The 20,836-nt window shown below is 42.7% G+C and overlaps 1 protein-coding gene across 12 annotated transcripts in view; it reads left to right on the top strand.

Moving 5' to 3' along the window:
* CDON (cell adhesion associated, oncogene regulated) overlaps positions 1 to 20,836 on the top strand; it is a 251,157-nt gene that overhangs the window by 161,198 nt on the left and 69,123 nt on the right. For all 12 annotated transcript variants that reach the window (XM_033918171.1, XM_033918170.1, XM_033918164.1 and 9 more), the window contains 2 exons: positions 3,466 to 3,666; positions 9,355 to 9,536. In XM_033918171.1, coding sequence (XP_033774062.1) covers positions 3,466 to 3,666; positions 9,355 to 9,536 — 383 coding nt within the window. The remainder of the gene's footprint in view (positions 1 to 3,465; positions 3,667 to 9,354; positions 9,537 to 20,836) is intronic.

Below are 20,836 nucleotides of genomic sequence, written 5' to 3'. Positions count from 1 at the left end.
GCTTGATGAGGATTTCCAAAACCTGGACAAATGCCAGATTTTGGAAAGTCCATCCGGGAACCCAGACAGCCCTCTAAAAAGAGGGCATGTCTGGTTTTTCCTGGATGTTTGGTAACCCTTGGGATGGGAATAGCTGATGTGAGTGCACATGGGGAGGGCACACATAGAAAAAGCAATCTGCCTGATATTCAAAGTGATTTAAGCAGGCAGGAGAGGTTTCTGCCTGCTTAAATCTCTCATGGCTGCCTAACCACTGATATTCGGTGTCAGGTCAAAAGCGCGCCAGGACAAAGGCGCGAGCAGACAACTGAGCGCAGCGTGGAGGCGCGCGCCAAAGAAAAAGACTTTTTAGGGAAAAAGTTACATTTTCACTAAAATGTGGGGGGTTACAACCCCCCACAACGCCGCCGCGATCTGTATTAAGTAAAGTGGGGGGGGGGGCTCCCCAACAAAACCCCCCGTCGCAGCCCCTAAAAACAGTCTTTTTCTTCGGTGCGCACCTCCGTCTTGCGCTCAGTTGTCAGCGCGCGCCTTTGTCTTCCGCGTTACTGTCTATGAACCCTGATATTCAGCTGCACTTAGCCAAGCAATACTGCTGAATATCAACTCTGACCATTACAAAAGTGGGCATGTCAGGGGTGTGGTACAGGAGGCAGGGATGGGGAGGAGCCAGCAGTTATACAGGTGTCAGCACCCGTACATCTAGCTAGGCAAATGTAGGACAGCTTTTTTTGTCCTGTAAGCTATGTGGGCCTCAGCTGAAAATTGTCCAGGACCCATATAAAGAAAGTGCCCTGTGCTCCTGCTGATCTCCCCTCCATGCACCCCCTTCCCTTGCAAGAGTAGCCCCCTGGGTACCCCTCTCTTGTTCCTTGCATTCTGCCTGGAATGGAAGGGGTTTAGATTGGAAACAGAGGGCTTTTGTTTGCCAGTGAGTTTCATGGTACTGGCTGATAGATTTGGGCTGTGAGCTCTATGAGATCATAGGAAATAACACCTCTGGAAGGAAGACAGGAAAGAAATAAGGGTACGGAGGGTAGTTTTGAATAGGAATGAAGAGGGTTGCCAGATTTTCCAATCGGAAAATCCGGATCCCTAGACCCACCTCCCAGGCCCGCCCTGTAATGCCCTAATCCCACCCCCAGTCCTGCCCTAGCCCCGCCCCCTGCTGCCTGCCCTTGTCGGGCAAGGAGGAAGTCTGCGCATGCGCGGATGCCACGCGATGATATCACACATGACATCCACGCATGCGCGGACTTCCTCCCTGCCTGATGCAATGTGAGGAGGCTTTTCAAAACCCGGACAAAGTGCCTGGTTTGAAAAGCCATCTGGACCCCCAGACATGTCCTCACAAGGAGTCTGGTAACCCTAGGATCGAAACCCCTCTATAATTCATTTTAAGTTTGGCTTTTCCAACAAGCCTATCCCTCTCTTTCCTGAGCTGTTTTATTTCTGCTCTGAACCTGTGCTATTCATTGCCTCCTATTGTTTCCAGATTTGCTGATTATTTTAATGGTTATGTAACATTGTCTCCTGGATATTTATTGTTATGCTGTGCATTCCCTCCTTTACTGTTTTTTTATTGCCTTATGTCTGTTGCTGCGTTTTATGTTAGATTATCTGACAGATCAAAGTACTATGTATATACAGCGCTGCGTACACTTTTCAGCGCTATTGAAATGATAAATAGTAATAGTAGTATACCGCCTTGATCCTGAAGTGATAGTGCAGCCTATCAAAATCTTCCAAATAAATGAAGGCGTAGAGCAGTGAGCATCAACTGGACAATTATCGCTAAGGCATGACGTGACAGTGCTTGTGTTATGTACAGGATCCATTTAGCCCTTAGCTTTATTGTTGATCTTAAGTTGTCATCATATTTATAGCAGGGGTTCTTAACTCAATCCATGGGACACACCTAGTCAGCCTTTTACAGGTAGTAGCAAAATGGTTTACAAACAATAAATATCCCCCGAGTCAGTGGCGTAGTAAGGGTGAATGGCGCCTGGCGTGGTGGCACCCCTTCCCCGCCCCCCTGCCGCACTTGCACCCGCTTCCCTTTCCCCGTACCTTTTTAACTTGTCTGGTGTGAGCAGCGTGCCCATGTCGGTGTCGGGTCACCCTTTGGCGTCACTTCCTAGGCGCAAGTCCTGGAAGTGATGTCAGAGAGAGCACCGATGCTATCGCGAGCAGCAACCTCACGCTAAGGAAGTAAAAAAGGTACGGGGAAAAGCTAGGGGCATGTGCGTGGCAAGGAGGGGAAACGAAGGGGGGTTCCACGCCCTTAGGAGGACTGCCCTTCCCTCTTGCACCCCCTTACTACGCCACCGCCCCGCGTGAAGTAGCATAGTCAGAAGTCTATTTCTGGGTGGGCCCATGCATTTCCTCTCCACCCCCATTCTCCCTCCCCTCCCATGTTAAAAATGAATATTTGGGCTGGCAGGGATCCCCAAGCCCCAACAGCTGAACTCACCTTTTACGGGGCCCCTCAGGCCATCTGAACATTGGGGAAGTCAGCGGCGAGCTTCCAGCATGTGCAGAGGGCTGAAAGTATGCCGTTGATTTCCCCACTGTTCAGATGCCTGAGGGGCTCCTCCGCAAGGGATGTCTTCAACTGGTGGAGCTTGGGGATTCCTGCTAGCGACAACAGTGGGGTGCATGGCTGCTATGCCACTACTAAATGGTCCATTGACTGTTACAGCTTCTCTTTGTGGGGTACTTTTCCACAGAAAATAAAGCAGATAGAATTGAAAATGTAATCTACATACATTATTTTTCTTCCCCAACCCAGGGGAACATCTGTTACTACTACTACTACCATTTCTATAGTGTTACTAGACATACACAGCACTGTGCTTTAAACATTCAAGAGACAGTCCCTGCTCAGTAGAGCTTACAATTTTCTCCTCTACATGTGGGTACAAGTATACAAGTCTTGATGATGTTTTCTTTTTTTTTTTCTTACATGTGAACATTTATTTTTTTGTTTATTTGTTTTAAATTTATTGATGATGTTTTCTTTTTAGAATTTAACTTTTAGGGACCCAATTTTCATAGGGAGATTCTTCCTGAAGTTTCCCTTTGAAAATCCAGGGATCCACAATGCTGCTGTTTTAAAAGTATAAAAGGCTGGTGTGGGATTCTAAAATAAAATCCCTATGCATGCGTTTTCAAGCCCACCCCCACTGCTGCCTCTTTTCTCCATGGGTAAAAACATAGATCTTGTTTACTGTAGGCATACTTCCCCCTAGATGTCCTGGAGCAGTTTTAAAGGGGGATTTCCAGTGGATACATAACCATTTACCCTGGAAATGTCTCATAAAATTGTATTAAGGATCGCTCATCTGACATATAATTTGAGAAAAGCAAGTTATTCCTCACAAGTGCTGGATCCTCCAGTGGTGTCCCCCCTCCTCCTTAACTTTCCACATGTGCTAAAGTTTTGGCATTTCTGTTTTCCATCAGTTCCGGAGGCACCAGATCGTCCCACTGTCTCCACAGCTTCAGAGACCTCTGTCTACGTCACCTGGATCCCACGAGCTAATGGCGGTTCTCCGATCACCTCCTTTAAAGTGGAATACAAGCAGATGGGCAAGAGCTGGATTCCAGCTGCTGAGAACATCTCCCCTGCTATGCTGTCGGTGGAGATTCCTAACCTGGAGCCAGGTATAGTTTTTGTCTTTTTCTTTAAATCTATCCAATTCTGCCAGTCTCTTTTTCTGTCTCATTTAACTTGTCTGTCTCTGCCTCTGTAGTTTTGTCGGGTAAGTAGTTAAAACCCATAGAATGCTTGATTTATTGTAGCACCTGGTGTCCATATGGGATCCTAGTAATTACGCTGGCAGAACACATGCATGCATTTGTGAGACAGATGTCTTGGCAGCTGATTGTATAGCATATTGCAGCTCTACAATCTCGAAGAGCGTAGGGAGAGGGGAGACATGATTGAGACATTTAAGTACATCATGGGACGGGTCGAGGTGGAAGATGATATCTTTCTTCTGAAGGGACCCTCGACCACAAGAGGTCATCCGCTCAAACTCAGGGGAGGGAAGTTTCGTGGAGACGCCAGGAAGTACTTCTTCACGGAGAGAGTGATTGAGCATTGGAACAAGCTTCCAGTACAGGTGATCGAGGCACGCAGCATTCCAGACTTCAAGAATAGATGGGATACCTATGTGGGATCCCTACGAGGGTCATGCCAAGGGATAGGGTCACTAGGGTATAGACTTGAAAGAGCGGGTCAGTAGAGTGGCAGTATAATTACAATTATACTTAAGGGGGTCATTAGACTTAAAAGGGAGGGTCAATATTGTGGGCAGACTTGATGGGCTGTAGCCCTTATCTGCCGTCATCTTTCTATGTTTCTATGTTTCCACCAATCGTGCTTTAATGCATAAAGAGTATGGCAGCAATTCTATAACTGGGTGCCTCATTTTAGGCATCACAAAGGGGTGTGATTAAGCATTATAGAATATTAGCACACAGGCATGTCTACTTATGGCAGGTCAATGTTGTTAGTGGGCATGCCTAAATACATGCTGAAACCTTCAGCTCAGTGTGCAGCGGTGGCTAAGAAAGCAAAAAGGAAAGGAATGAAAAACAAAGTTAAGAATGTTATAATTTCCTTGTATCACTCTATGGTATAGCTGCATCTCGAATAATGTGTGCAGTTCTGGTCACCGCATCTCAAAAAAGATATAGCAGAGTTAGAAAAGGTACAGAGAAGGGCAACGAAAATGATAAAGAGGATGGGATGAATTCCCTATGAGTAAGGGCTAAAGCAGCTAAGGCTCTTCAGCCTGGAGAAGAAACAGCTCAGGGGAGATGTGATAGAGGTCTATAGAGGTCTATAAAATACTGAGTGGAGTAGAACGGGTAGATGTGAATCACTTGTTTACTCTTTTCAAAAATACTAGGACTAGGGGGCATGCGATGAAGCTACTAAATAGTAGATTTAAAATAAACCAGAGAAAATATTTCTGCACTCAGTCTATCATTAAACTCTGGAATTTATTGCCAGAGAATGTGGTAAAAGCAGTTAGCTTAGCAGGGTTTAAAAAAAGGTTTAGATAATTTCCTAAAAGTCCATAAGCCATTATTAAGGTGGACTTGGGAAAATCCACTGCTTATTCCTAGCATAAAATCTGTTTTACTCTTTGGAATCTTGCCAGGTAGTTATGACTTTGATTGGCAACTATCGAAAACAGGATACTGGACTTGATGTCCTTATGTGCACCATGCAATACGTGCCACAAACCTTATTCTATAAGCTGCACGTGTCACTTGATGACATGCACATGAAGCGCCCACACTCTGCACACGTGTATGCGCCCTATTACACACTAGGCAATTTAGATGCACTGTTTATGCAGGTTGAGGCAAAAAAGTAACCCCTACATTTGTTTGCAGTTTTCTCAGCAACCACTTTGAATTTCAACGAGAAATTTTACATTCTTAGGGCTCCTTTTACAAAGTCACACTAGTGATTTATGTGTGGCAAATTCAACAAAGAATAGTCAATTCCTATAGGCTTCATCATATTTGCACCTTAGGAATCACTAATGCAGCCTTGTAAAAGGAATTCTTACTTAGTCATCATACGTATATAGTCATCATACTTATATATATAGTAAAACCTTGAATTGCAAGTAACTTGGTTTGCAAGTGTTTTGCAAGACAAGCAAAAACATTTTATTAAATTTTAACTTAGCAATGTCTTGCAATACAAGTACATACAGTATACACACATCACAACTGAGCCGATGGTTCTTCTCTCTCTGACACTGCAAGAGTGTAGTAACTGTTCTAAACGAGCAATACGAGTTACATACAGTGACTCACCCCTGGTGAGATCGTGAGCACAACACTGTCATTCTGTGAAGATTCAAACAAGGTCATATTAGCCCTGAAGAAACAGCTTAGTGCTGTGAAACATTGGCATTTTAACAGATTGCTTTAAACACTCACAGTGGTTTCAGTTGCAAAATATCTCGGTCCTCGATTATTTTAAACCTCAACTGCGAGTTGTCACTCTATGGAAGTTTTTTAGCCAATAATGTGGAGGTGGAAGTTTGAGCTTGAGCTCTGCCAATAAAACCTGAGGCTTTTTCTTCCATTTGAGCACTCTCAGCTGTCTTTAAGTGGCCTTGAAAACCCTACATTTCCAGCACCTACCTTTGCCAGAGGCACCATTTTTTTAAACAATACCACTGCAATTTACACGTGATCAGTGGCCGTTTTTAAGGTGGCCACTGATAACGGCACCGTTTAGAGAATCTGGGCCAAAGTGTCTACCCCTCAGCTTTAACACAGACTAGAGAACGACATGGTGGATGTTACCCGTGGCTAGCCGTGAGTAGCCTTGGGTAACCTGCCAAAACGGTGGAGGAGGGAAAAGTGCCCCATGGAGCGGTGAATGGCCTTGTCCCTGCAGTTAAGGGAGGAAATGCACGTGGCCCCCCTCCATCTTTCCTACCTACCCGAATCTATCTATTTCCCTCCCTCCCCCTTACCTTCGTGGTGTTTTAAGGTTTGAGACTTGTTGAAAGCCGCCGGAGCGTACGTGCAGTCACGTGCGTATGTGGGCAGAAGCTTCTCCTCTGACGCAACTTCCGTCAGAGGAGAAGCTTCCGCCCACATACGCATGCGACTGCACGAACATTGCCAAATATGTGATAAACAACAAAAAAAGGGTAAGCGAGATATCTATATCAACAAACAGCTACATTGATTTTCATAGAAACCAAATTAAAATAGTCATATTAAAGTCCCAGTCTGGTTACTTGGAAAGGGGACCTTATATGACTATTTTAATTTGATTTCTTTGAAAATAAATGTAACTGCTTGTTGATGTGGATGTGCCACTTGCCCTTGCCCCGCCTCCTTTTTAAAAAATTATTTATTTATTGATATTTGTTACAATTATAACAAAAAATCAGGAAAATTATACAGTCATTGCGCCAAAACATCCAAAAAAAGATAAAATATTCTAGTCCACATAATTGGAGCCGCATTTTTTAAAAAAATTATTTATTTATTGAATTTCAAATATCTTTCAAGCATAAAAATCTTGGAACCGCATTTATCAAAAAAACTCAGGAAAATATTTCTAACTCAGTAACAGGCAAAATTAGCCTATTTCTTGCTTTCTTTTGTCGCTAATTCCCTACAACTTCAGAATTAGTATCTGAATTATTTTTCAAAACTGGATTATCCTTCAAAAAAGTATCCAACGGTAATGGATCAAAAAAACATATTTACCATTATAATAAGTAATAAGACACTTACAAGGAAATTTAGGGAAAAAACTCGCTCCCACTGCCAATTACTGTAGTTTAGATAAAAAGTGCTCAGATCCACAAACCTATGTGCTTTAATGGTGTCATAAGCAGAGGTCGCTACCTGGGACCATCATCACACTATTACAGTCCCAGTGTGCCTTCGTTTGATTAATGGTGTGATGATGGTCCCAGGTAGCGACCTCTGCTTATGACAACATTAAAGCGCATAGGTTTCTGGATCTGAGCACTTTTTACCCAAACTACAGTAATTTTTATTTGGTGGTTTTGCATATTTATACATATACTAGATTTTTTAGCCCGTTACATTAATGGGTGCTAGAATAGATGTGTAGACTTAGGGCATTTCTTTATGTCTCTTTATTTCTTTCTGTATGTCTTTCTTTCTTTCTCCCTGCCCTCTTTCTTTCTTTCTGTCTGTCTTTCTTTCTGTCTCGCTCCCTGTCCCCCTGTCTGTCTGTCTGTCTTTCTTTCTGTCTCACTCCCCCTGTCTGTCTTTCTTTCTTTCAGTCTCTCTCCCTGCCCCCTGTGTGTCTGTCTTCTTTTTCTTTCTGTCTCTCTCCCCCTGTCTGTCTTTTTGTCTCTCTCCCTGCCCCCTGCCTGTCTGTATTTCTTTCTGTCTCTCTCCCTGGCCCCCTGTCTGTCTGTCTGTCTTTCTTTCTTTCTATCTCTCTCTCTGCCCGCGGTGTATATGTCTTTCTTTCTGTCTCTCCCCCCTGTCCAGCAGCACCCCTTCCCTGCTCCCCCTGTCCAGCAGTAGCCCTTCTCCCTTTTATCTCCCCCCTGTCCAGCAGCACCCCTTCCCTGCTCCCCCTGTCCAGCAGTAGCCCTTCTCTCTTACTTTTAGCTCCCCCCTATACAGCAGCACCCCTTCCCTATTCCCCCTGTCCAGTAGTAGCCCTTCTCCCTTCCATTTACCTCCCTCCAGTCCAGCAGCACCCCTTCCCTGATCTCCCTGTCAGTTGCCCTTCTCCCTTCCATTTACCTCCCCCCTGTCCAGCAGCACCCCTTTCCTGCTCCCTGTACAGCATCCGCTAGGCCAGGCAGCCTCGGGGCTTTTACTAGACCGGCCCACCTCACATTATCGAAGTGGGCCGGCCTAGCAAATGCCCTGCAGCTGCTTGATGAAACCGTGGCTGCTGACACTGCTGGTCCAGGGGTGAGAAGAATAGGCGTCCTGGCAGAAGGCAGAAAGTCAGCCTGCGATGGAGATTGGGGCAGGAACGTTGCTGGGGAAACCGCCGCATGCGTCGCAAACTGACACAGGCTCCTACTGCGCATGCGGGGCACAGATCATGAAGCATTGTCACAAGGAGATTGAAGTGCGCATGCACGCTAAGGGTTTATTATAGCGGATGTGGTGTTAATTTTATAAAGCCTTTGTCTTTTATGATATTGAACATTTTATATGTATACAATGTATGTGGGAATTATGTATGTGGTCAAGAAAAAGTGCACATATAAAAGCACACTTTTACTGGAATAATTTTCAAAATGGAAATATGTACATTCTTGTACCTGCACAGAGAAAAATGTGTGCATACTGTTTACAAGTGTGCTCAGTTATAGAATTACCCCCTTGGTGGCCTAATTTAGGGTCTGCTAAAAGCAGTATTAAATCTGGGTTCCCAGGTCCTCCCCTCCTCTTGCTGATGTAAGAGCCAGCAGTTTCCACCACCAACTTCTCTTCTTCTATCCTGTTCCAAGGATTTATAGACATATTGGTTTTCCCTATCGCCCCTCGAGACCCCTTTCTTGCTACTTTCTTCACAATAAACCTGCCTATTGCCCCCCCACTCCCCAGATACCCACCTACATCTCTTACAGCCCTCAAAAGCATTACCCCCTAAGACCACAACCAAACCTGCAGGAAGGCTGTTTTCCTTCCTCTCAGTTCATCGACTAGTCTTGTTCTAATAACACTACTAATTATTTAATCAGTGTATTAAGTGTGATTGCACTTCCTGAGAGCTAATCAAGGCATGCAGTTGAAGTAGTTGCAACTATGGTAAGTTTCAGTTTCTTACTTTTGCACCTTTCTGCTTTCAATCAGGGGCCATGTACAGGTTTCGTGTCATCGCGCTGAACAATTACGGGGAAAGCATGCACAGTACCCAATCACGACTCTACCAGGTGGATGGCTTCAGCAACCGCTTCCCTTCTCGCCTGGTTATAGGGCCCCACATTGCTTACACGGAAGCCGTCACCGACACGCAGATCATGCTGAAGTGGACTGTGAGTACTGACCTTAAAGAGTATACTTGTTTTCCATGGTAGGGGTTGACTTTCAAAGGATGTATCCAGACTAAAATCTTGTTCTAGATAGGTAAATCTACCTGGTTGAAAATCTCAAGTTTCACAAATTTAACCAGGTGAAAAAGGCAACAGCTTGCGGTATACCTGGGGCACACTTTCAAATTTGGTCTGTATTTTATTCAGTGCTAATCAGCTAAATTTAGCTGGTTAACCCCTATGGCACAAACAACAGAGTTAATCCACCTAGGTATAGATTTAGTTGTATATTCAGCCACATACTTAGCCAAGACATTTTGGTTAAATATTTGTTAAAAATTACAGAGCAGCATAATAGTCCATATGCCCAACCATTACCCATATGGGTAAGAGTGAACAAGAAAAGGACCTGGGTGTACTGATAGATAGGACCCTGAAACCGTCGGCACAATGTGTGGCAGCGGCAAAGAAAGCAAACAGAATGTTAGGCACGATAAAGAAAGGAATCACGAGTAGATCGGAGAAAATTATAATGCCGCTTTATAGGACAATGGTCAGACCACACTTGGAATACTGTGTCCAACATTGGTCTCCCAACCTAAAGATGGATATAAAACTGCTGGAGAGGGTGCAGAGATGAGCAACAAAGCTAATAAAAGGTATGGAGAACTTGGAATACGAGGAACGACTTAAGAGACTGGGATTGTTCTCCCTTGAGAAAAGGAGACTGCGAGGGGATATGATCAAGACTTTCAAAATACTGAAAGGAATCGACAAAATAGAGCAGGAAAAAAAATTATTTACAATGTTCAGTGTGACACGGACAAAAGGACATGGACTGAAGCTAAGGGGGGACAAGTCCAGGACAAATAACAGGAAGTTCTGCTTCACGCAACGAGTGGTGGACACCTGGAATGCTCTCCCAGAGGAGGTTATTGCGGAATCCACCGTTCTAGGATTTAAAAGCAAACTAGATGCACATCTCCTTATGAGAGGCATAGAGGGATATGGGTGACTAAAATTACCACGTACACACAACCTTAGATTGAAATAGTATTCCCGTTTAGGACCTCAGCGGTGCAAGCTGTGAGAGCATTTCATTCACAGAATTATTTGCACTAAAGTCTTCATCGGTCTTGATATTTTATATATTTTTTTATAAATATTTTTCTTATAAATAAGTTAGAAAGGTACTCATCTCTTTTAGAAAAGCATAGCAGGGGCTCTTCACCAACATAGGCTAAGTTTCGCCCAGGGGGCTTTATCAAGGTATTTTCCCCTGACAAAAAGAAAAAAGAGAGTCACCAGAAAACGTTTCAATCATACCACTTTCTCTTATATTTTTCAACTAACCCATACAGACATATCTTCAAGCCCATATCAGTAGCCAGAAACAGTTTTTATAGAGAAAATCAAAAAATCTTAGCGCATACCTTTGTTATGCCGGTTCCATGAATACTAGTGTTTATAGCAGAGACATGGCGGCGGCGTTTTTTTATCCCAGGGGTAAACGTGATGATCTCATACAGACATACTCAATCAGAATCACAAGAAAGCAAGGAGAAATTTAAACTAATGTCATCCATTCTACTTCAGAATTCAGGCCATTTGGTTTGAGAGTATTCAGAGAAAAAATCAGTTGTTGTTCTTTAAAGTTTAGACGCTCCACATGGTTACCACCCTCCCACCCTATCTCAATGCTTTCAACTATTCTCCATTTAAGATCTGTTATTTTATGCCACATGGCCTGCCAGTGTTGAACGAGCGGCGCTTCTAAGCTTCCGGTGTTAATTTTAGATTTATGCTCCGTCAGCCTAACCATAATTTTCCTACTAGTTCTTCCAATATAGACCAGGTCACATGGGCATAATATCGCATATATAACATGGGTGCTGTTACATGAAGTATTTCTCTTTAATTTAAAAGTCCTCTTGGTACCTGGGTGAGTCCATTCAGGGCCCACAATTGCTTGTGAGCACCACTGGCATTGTCCACAAATTTCCTGAGTAAACATTTGTTCATTTACAGCTTCATCTTTTTCCTCAAATTTTTGTAAAGACAAAAACTCTCCAATAGTTCGACCTTTCTTAAAAGAAACTGTCGGATATAATTGAAAACATGGGTGAAGTTCTAACACAGGCCAATGGGACTTAATACTTTGAAAAAATCTACTACTTAAATCTGTATAGGGGAGCACACAAATCAAGTTCTCATCAATCTCATTATTTTTGTTATTTTTACTTTCTTGAATCAGTAAAGATCTATTAGCATATTTAGCACGAAGATATGCTTTCCTGATAGATTTTTTAGGATATTGTCTCGCATGAAATCTCTGAGTCATTATTTCTGACTGTTTTTCAAACTCATTTCGATCAGAACAAATCCGTCTGATTCGTAGGAACTGACTCACTGGTATGTTATATTTCAAGAAGTACGGATGGTAGCTCGAGAAATGTAAGAAATTGTTCCGTTCAACTTCCTTCCTATACAGAGTAGTTTTAATAGATTGATCTTTAAAAATCATTAAATCCAAATATGCAATCTTATTAGGATGAGCTGTCATAGTAAAGGTGAGATGCGGATCCAAGGTATTCATCCATGTAAGGAAATATTCCAATTCTACATATGATCCACCCCAGAAGATCAATATGTCATCCAGATAGCGTTTCCATAACTTTACATTTTGAAATATTGGTGCAGAATATATGCTAATAGATCTTTACTGATTCAAGAAAGTAAAAATAACAAAAATAATGAGATTGATGAGAACTTGATTTGTGTGCTCCCCTATACAGATTTAAGTAGTAGATTTTTTCAAAGTATTAAGTCCCATTGGCCTGTGTTAGAACTTCTGCCTTTTTTGTAGTTATACAACCACACTCAAAGTGATTTACCTATATACAAGTATTTATTTTGTACCTGAGGCAGTGGAGGATTAGGTGACTTGTGGAGGGTCACAAGGAGCAGTCCTAGGATTTGATCCCCCAACCTCTGGGTGAAGATGCAGCAGCTCTACCACTAGGCCATTCCTCACAGACAGACAAGACAACCCAAATCAGATGGAGGAAAAAGAAATACGCAAAAATCAGTCCCAGATATATTTACTCTAATATCCTGCTGATGACTTGTTAGAAGAATTAGAAGTTGTTCTGGTTCAAAACTGCATAATCCTTTTGATGATAAAGCAATCTTACAGGGTAATTCAGAGAGAAAAAGCAGCCTCCATAGAAGTTAATCTAGCTTTCAATCTCAAATGTTTCCATCAGTCCTGCAGAGGTTTCCCATGTAACACATCTGCAAATACCCAAATTCTTTGTCCTGTCTGGAAAAAATTACTTAAATATCCAGTAGGGATACGCACAGGAAAAAATTCAGTTCAGTTCATTTTGGATCAAATCAATCATCTGTTTGGGGGGGGGGGGTTTCCCCCGGATTCCTAATTATTTGACTCATTCTTTTATTTCCATTAAAGTCAATGGGATAAGCCGTTTTCCACTAAAGAAGTTGGGATTTCCATCCATTTTTAATTAAACTTGCTGGCAAACATCTGTCAAAGAGGCAACAACACTCCAAAGCAACATAAACGTTGCCATACTGGGAAAGACCGATGGCCCATCAAGCCCAGTATCCTGTTTTCAACAGTGGTCTACCCAGGTCACAAGTACCTGGCAAGATCCCAAACGAGTAAAACAGATTTTATGCTGCATATCTTAGAAATAAGCAGTGGATTTTCCATCAAGGGGTAAAATATTACCAGACTCTAGAAGTTATACAATCTAGTCCTCAGACATACCTTTCCGGTGAGATTTTCAGGTTACCCACAATGAATATGTGTGAAATGGATCTGCAAACAGTGGAGGAAGTATGAGGAAGTACTCTACTGCATGCATATTCATTGTGAGTTTTCCAGAAACCTGATTAACTAGGTGTCTCCTGAGGATTGGGTTGAGAACCCATGAGTAATAGTATTCTTTGTCAGCTAAGAGTAGGGCAGAAAGGTGGGGAAGTTGCTATAATATACCCTTATATACTCAAATGTAAAACCATCTGAATATAATCCTAGATAACCTTTTCCCCAAAAAGGGGGGGGGGGGGGGGAGGTTGACTCGAATATACTCATGGCAGCCTCGCGAGGCTACTGTGGATTGGAGGGGTGGCCTAGTGGTTAGAGCTGCCACCTCAGAACCCTGAGTTTGTGAGTTTAATCCCAGCATGCCTCTTGTGAGTGGGCAAATCATTCAATACTCCACTACCCCAGTTAGACTGTGTACCTGCCAGGACTGATGGGGAGAATACTTAAGAGTGCCTGATTACTATTCAATGTATTGTAAACCACTGTGGATGAATCACTTTGTGAAAAGGCAGTTAATAAATCCAAATAAATAAATAAATAAACTTGAGTCTGCTATTTTGAGTAGTGAGACATCATAGGGCAAGAGCATAGGAGGATCGCTCTTGCCCTGGCTTGCCACTAGACCAGCAGAACTTAAGGTAGGCCTGGGAAGAGGCCTGCAATGGGGGACTACTCGAATATAAACTGAGACCCCATTTTTGGGCCATTTTTATTGGCCCCAAAATCTAGGTTTATATTCGAGTATATACAGTTTATAGCAGATTGCGCTCTGCAAAGATATTCAGACCCAGTGTTCCAGGAGTGTGATTGTTTATTGGTGAAAATAATGGGGGACCGTCTTTGGCAGGAGGGCTTGGGATCCCTCCTGCCGGTATTCGTGGTGGGGTTGGGGTGCCGTCTTCGGCAGGAGGGCTAGGGATCCATCCTGCCGGTATTGTTGGGGGGGGACTGTCGGGGTTCATCTTCAGCAGGAGGGCCTGGGCTTCCTCCTGCCGGTTCGGGATTTTGTCCGGGGGTATTGCAGCAGGAAAGATTAGGCATCTCTCTTGCAATTGTTACGTTGGGGGGTGGGCAGGTTGCCGGTGCTGCTGAGCTGTTCGTGGCAGCCACGATCTGCTCAGCGGTCTGTTTTCAGAACTTATACCTGTTTTGACTTGGTCTAAGTCAAAATGTAGAAGTTACGACTGGGCGATCTCCTAGACTTTTGGTTATACGTGCAGTACAACTCAGTCTAGGTCGGCCCACCTCCCGCCCTTTCCCCATCCTCTAAAAACACCTCTTTTCGCTCTAGGCTTTCAGAGGCAGGGTAAAGGCCTAAGCTGGTTTTAGATACATCTAAAACCAGCTTTGATTATCGGTACTTGGATGATCTGTCTTTTTGATTTAGGCCACTTTTTGAATGGTTAGGTTTTTTTAAAAAATTATGAGCCCCTATTTATATAGTACAGAATATATAATAAGAAACACTATTAAAATATTCAAATAAATAATTCAGGGTTAATAAATACCACAATACAAAAAGTAACAATAGTCAAAATAAATAATTCAGTATTCAAACAGGTAATCCAAATTCTAAAACAGTCATAAAACATAATATAATAGATTAAAAGTGCAATGCACATTAAAAATAAATGATGACAGGACATGAATCAGAGAAAAGATTGATAATTCTGTTTCATGATGTACCGTATTTTCACGCATATAAAGCGCATACGTGTATAACACGCATACGCGTATAGCACACGGGAACAAAGCATTGCTGTAAAAAAAAAATCTATATAGCACGCACACGCGTATACCGCACATGCTGCTATAACCTCCTCCCACCACCCCCACTTACTCCCTCTTCTGGCCTGCGAACCGGCATCCTCTCCCCCCCGCTCGCATCATCCCCCCTCCCCGTGATCCTACATCCCCCCCAGCACCGCAAAGACATCGCTTACCCGATTGGGCACCGGCACCAGCACCAATGCACAGGTTGTGCCAGTGCCAGTGCCCGAAGATCCTCCCTCTCCTGGGCTGGGCTGGGCTGGGCTGGGCGGTGTGAGGGAGATCCTCCCTCTTCCCTGTGCTGGGCTGGTCTGGGCTTTGAGCATTTGCGCATGCTCAAAGCCTTCTGGTCTCGCTCTCTCCGAGATTCTCAGATTCAGAATCTCGGAGAGAGCGAGACCAGAAGGCTTTGAGCATGCGCAAATGCTCAAAGCCCAGACCAGCCCAGCACAGGGAAGAGGGAGGATCTCCCTCGCACCGCCCAGCCCAGCCCAGGCGAGGGAGGATCTTCGGGCACTGGCACTGGCACGTCCTGTGCATTGGTGCTGGTGCTGGTGCCCAATCGGGTAAGCGATGTCTTTGTGGTGCAGGGGGGATGTAGAATCGCGGGGGAGGGGGGTGATGCGAGCGGGGGGGGAGGATGCCGGTTCGCAGGGGGGATGCCAGATCGCAATGAGAAAAAAAAAATTGTATAACACGCTCACACATATAATGCGCATGGTTATACTCGGTTTGTAAAATCATGTATAACGTGCACGTTATATGCGTGAAAATACGGTAATCTATTTGGCTTCACAATGTTAATCCTGAATATAAATTTCTGTTCTTTCTGTGAAACCAATTTATCCTAATTTCCACCTCAGCATCAACTGAGAACAAGAAACTGCTACTGTTCAAACTTATGACCCTTCAATGGACAGTGTTCCACTAGTGGTTTCTTAGCAATCTTTTTAGTGATAGCACTTTTGTGTTCAATCCTACATAAGTGCCTATTTACCTTTTAAAATCGACAAGTGTATCAGAATTATAATGGAGAAGTAAAGTGCAACAATAAGGTTAAAAATAAATAAAAACATCCTGGCTTGGTGAGATCGTTGTGTGATTATTAAAAGGTTTTCATTTAAAATATGGTAAATAATTTTGTGCGTTCATAACTGAGTTAAAGAAATGATTATTTAGACATTTTGCAATTTCTTGTGGAAGGCTTTGTAATCTGAGTCATTGCCTGATTGAACACTGATGCCGAACGTAAAGGGTTTTCCTTCTACAATTAAAAATGATTTATAATCTACTAATAAATGCAAGTTCGGTTTTAGTTAAAATGCCACTCATATACATAAGTGGAGTACATAAAAAAATGGGGCCGGCCTTAAACATAGGTGACCTGTTATAAAATTGTTCTCTATGAATTGCAGATATCTTATATTTAAAAACAATTGCTACTACAAAATCCTTCTCCAAAGTCTGCAGGAGCTACAAAAGTGTCCCTATTAGTAATCTTTTATATGAATGCTTCCAAAATGGTGGTTAATTTATAAATGATCCAGGTCAGTTGTCTCATCACTACATCTTAATCAACTAGGGATGTAGTAAACTGTTAAGATGCCTGACAGAGAGTTTGGATTTAAATTGAAGATATGAATAGAAAATCTATTTAACAGTTCATTAGCAGAAATCATTTTATAAACAAGAAAATTGAGAAGACACTAATTATATTTTATGACATTTTCCAGCCTCTCAATTTTGTTTTCCACTATTAAATTTCCTATCATTAAGCCCTCGCTTGATGATTCCAGTGTTTCAGTCTTCTTTCTCTGTTTATAAACCTCCTACTTATGGTTAGCCACAGCCCCATTGAGGGCTGGCATTTTTAATGAAATCACTCTTTAAAATTGACATAGCCTGGGAAAGTCAGCCAGACATAGTAGCATGCATCCTGGCTATTAGCCTCCAGATCTCCAAATTGGAGACTTCGTTAGGTGGGGTAAGGAGGAATACTCCCTTCCCCTCCCCTCATCCCCTCCCACCACCCCTCTACCCACCCTGGAAAAATTAAAGGTTTAATAGAATTTACCTGAACATTTCTCGATAAAATGCAGGGCATGATGCAAGGAAGAAAGGTGGTGTCTTTGCAACAGTAATCATATTGCAATTAAACTTGACATACTGTATTTTTCACTCCATAAGACATACTTTTTACCCGTTCTACTCCTCTCAGGATTTTGTAGACTTCAATCATATCTCCCCTCAGCTGTCTCTTTTCCAAGCTGAAGAGCCCTAACTGTTTTAGTCTTTCCTCATACGAGAGGAGTTCCATCCCCTTTACCATCTAAACATTTAACACTGTTAAAATGAGATTCCAGTTTTTAAATTTGATAGATTCCTTCTCAAATTGTGATATGCCTACTCATCAAGAAAGATACTTGTCATTGAATATACATTTGGTTCACCTCTTCTTCTTATATAAGGTTATTTTAGGACACACTTGTTCTATTCTATTTGCCCGCTGATTTTTAAACATGGTTGTAATTCACTTTGATTGGGTGGAATTGGGTGGAAATAAGGGTATGTCTTATGGAGCGAATATACCCTCCCTTCACCCCCACCCACCCCCGGTCCAGCCCTGAAAGCTCTTACGCAGAAGGCAGGCGCAAGCTTTTCACGGCCCTGCTTGGTCCCGCGCCACTCCCTGAATAGCTGTGTCAGTTCTCGCGACTCGCAGGTCCAGCATAGGAAAAAGCTCTACTCCTAATAGATACAAATTTGACCTCTTTTAATAATAATAATAATAACTTTATTTTGTATACCGCACGCAATACCAGAAGCAGTTCAGAGCGGTTTACAGAGGAAGAGACTGTACATAGACAGCGATGTTACAGGCCAGGCAGGTTTAAAATTTGGATAAAGCCATATCCCTTGCCTCAAAAATCACATCTGAGCCTTGTAAAATCTGAGCCTTGCAAGAAGCAGTTTCATTACTGGGCGCCTGCTTGAGAAGTCCAAAAAATGCTTATTTAAGGCTATTTTTCAAAGTAACATAGGGCCCAATATTCAGCCGGTGGTGGGTAGCACTTTTGTTGTCTGTCACTGGCATTAAGTTTCAAGTTTTATTAGGATTTTATAAACATAAGAACATATGAATTGCCACTGCTGAGTCAGACCAGTGGTCCATCATGCCCAGCAGTCCGCTCACGCGGCGGCCCTCTGGTCTAAGACCAGCACCCTAACTGAGACTAGCCCTACCAGCGCACGTTCTTGTTCAACAGAAACTTGTCTAACTTTGTCTTGAATCCTTGGAGGGTGTTTTCTCCTATAACAGCCTCTGGAAGGGCGTTCCAGCTTTCTACCACTCTCTGGGTGAAGAAGAACTTCCTTACGTTTGTACGGAATCTATCCCCTTTCAATTTTAGAGAGTGCCCTCTTGTTCTCCCTACCTTGGAGAGGGTGAACAACCTGTCCTTATACCGTCTATCAAGGTTATCTAAGCGGTTTTACAATCAGGTACTCAAGCATTTTCCCTATCTGTCACGGTGGGCTCACAATTTATCTAACGTACCTGGGGCTATGGAGGATTAAGTGACTTACCCAGGGTCACAAGGAGCAGAGTGGGGTTTGAACCCACAACCCCAGGGTGCTGAGGCTGTAGCTTCAACCACTGCATCACACACTCCGCAGGCTGGATATTCAGTGCCGGGCTGTTTCCAGCAACCAATATTGAATATCCAGTTTAATTTGTGGCCTCAGCAATTTAACCAATTATGCCGATATTCAGTGATAACCAGTTAAGTGGTTAAATTTAGGCCTACACTTTATGTGGCTATTTTAGCTGCTAAATATAGCTGAGGTAGCACTGAATTTCCATGCTTAACTGCATGTGTTGCGCATTATAACTGCTTAGCATCTAGCCAAACACTGGAAATATTCAGCTAAAGATAGCTGGTTATCTCCTACTGAATATCCGCAGTTAGGCACCGAAATGGTGTTTAATTGACCAGGAGCCGATCCTAGTGGGTTAAAAAGCTTTGAATATTATCCTGATAGTACCTACGAGTGTTTCCTTTATAAAATGATCTCCCAGAACCGATATCATTAGTGGGCAAATGCTAATACACAAATTTTCAGTTACTCTGAAAAAGGTGTCTGTGCACCCACCTAGGGAATTCAGTAAATGGAACTCAAAATTCGGCACCCAAAAAAGTCAGCATTGGGCACGATTCTGTAAATCATGCTTAGATGCAGATCCACACCTAACTGTTGGGTATGGATCAACCTAATTCTGTAATTCCATGCTCAAAGTTTTGGAACGCCTCTGACACACCCCTGGCCATGCTCCCTTTCAAGATACGTGCTATAAAATTTGCACATGGATCTTTCTAGAATTGTATGCAGCAAGATGCACATGTGACTGCTAATCAGAGCCAATTAACCGCACTAATTGGTTGTTAGTGTCCAATTGTTGCTAGTTAAGGGCTCATTAATCAATTCAGTTGTGCACGCATCTTGGGCATACTCCCAAAATTTGAGGTACAACTTTCAGCGTGACATATAATATCCAGGAGATAGTTTGTAAAATATGCACATCTATTACAACTCCTCCTCTGTTCTGCCAAATTAAGCCCCTGGGGAGTGGCCATGCACAGGTTATAAAAAAAAAAGTGGGAGCACTCTTTCCACGTGTGGACTTTTTATATAGATGTGTGGCCAGACAACTTTACAAAAGCCCTTTTCCATATGTAAGAAAAAAGTTTGATAAAACTACACCCTCATAGAAGATAACTGCATAGGACATCTAGATGAAATGGAGACATTTAGATCTACATCAGGGGTGTGCAACTTTTTGGCTTCCCTGGGCCGCATTGGCCGAAAAAAATTTTCTGAGGCTGCGCAAACGCTGCAGCATGACAGAGGAGGGAGCCGGCAAGATGGTAAACAACCGGGGACAGCAGAGGAAAACACTGCATCGCCCTCGATCGGGGCCACACAAAATACTTCACGGGGCCGCATGCGGCCCTTGGGCCGCAGGTTGGACACACCTGGTCTACATGTTCAAAAAGAAACCCTAAAATGCAAGTAAAAGCTTAAGGACTTTACTAAAGTTTAGTGTGCACTAATTGACATTAATGTGTACTATATGCCACATGGTCTATGGGTTTAAAATAGGGTGTGAAGCATTTAGCATATGCAAATGTCTGGTAGTGCACACTAAGCTTTAGTTAAATAGCCCCTTAGTGAATATGAAGCTTTTTATAAAATACTTAGATTGCACTTAAGTATTTCCTGGTGCATACATCAGAATAAGCCATTACAAAGGCAACGGTTCAGAAAAAGAGGTGCATCACTTGATGCTTTGCAAATAAAAGTGGCGCTATTAATAAGTATAAGCAGCAATTGTGCTACATAGCAGCCTGATTTTTGCAATGGAGTAACTAGTTAGGGAATGGACCATGCACAATTTCTGGAGTATTTCCTAAAAGGCTTGCTAAACTATGCTTTTTGTTATCACTGTCAAAGATACTGTCATTCATGCTTTAGATGTATGTATACATTAAAATATTAATAAAAATGATTGAACTAAAAAAAAAAAATATATATATATATAAAGTGTTATTTTTAAACTCCAGCAACCGATGCTAAAAAAAAATCTGAATATTAGTGCCAGTGTTCAGAGAGCAGGGCAGGA

The sequence above is a fragment of the Geotrypetes seraphini genome, chromosome 13 (genome assembly GCF_902459505.1).
Source record: "Geotrypetes seraphini chromosome 13, aGeoSer1.1, whole genome shotgun sequence".
Lineage (NCBI taxonomy): Eukaryota > Metazoa > Chordata > Amphibia > Gymnophiona > Dermophiidae > Geotrypetes > Geotrypetes seraphini.
This window is presented reverse-complemented; position numbering and strand designations above follow the sequence as displayed.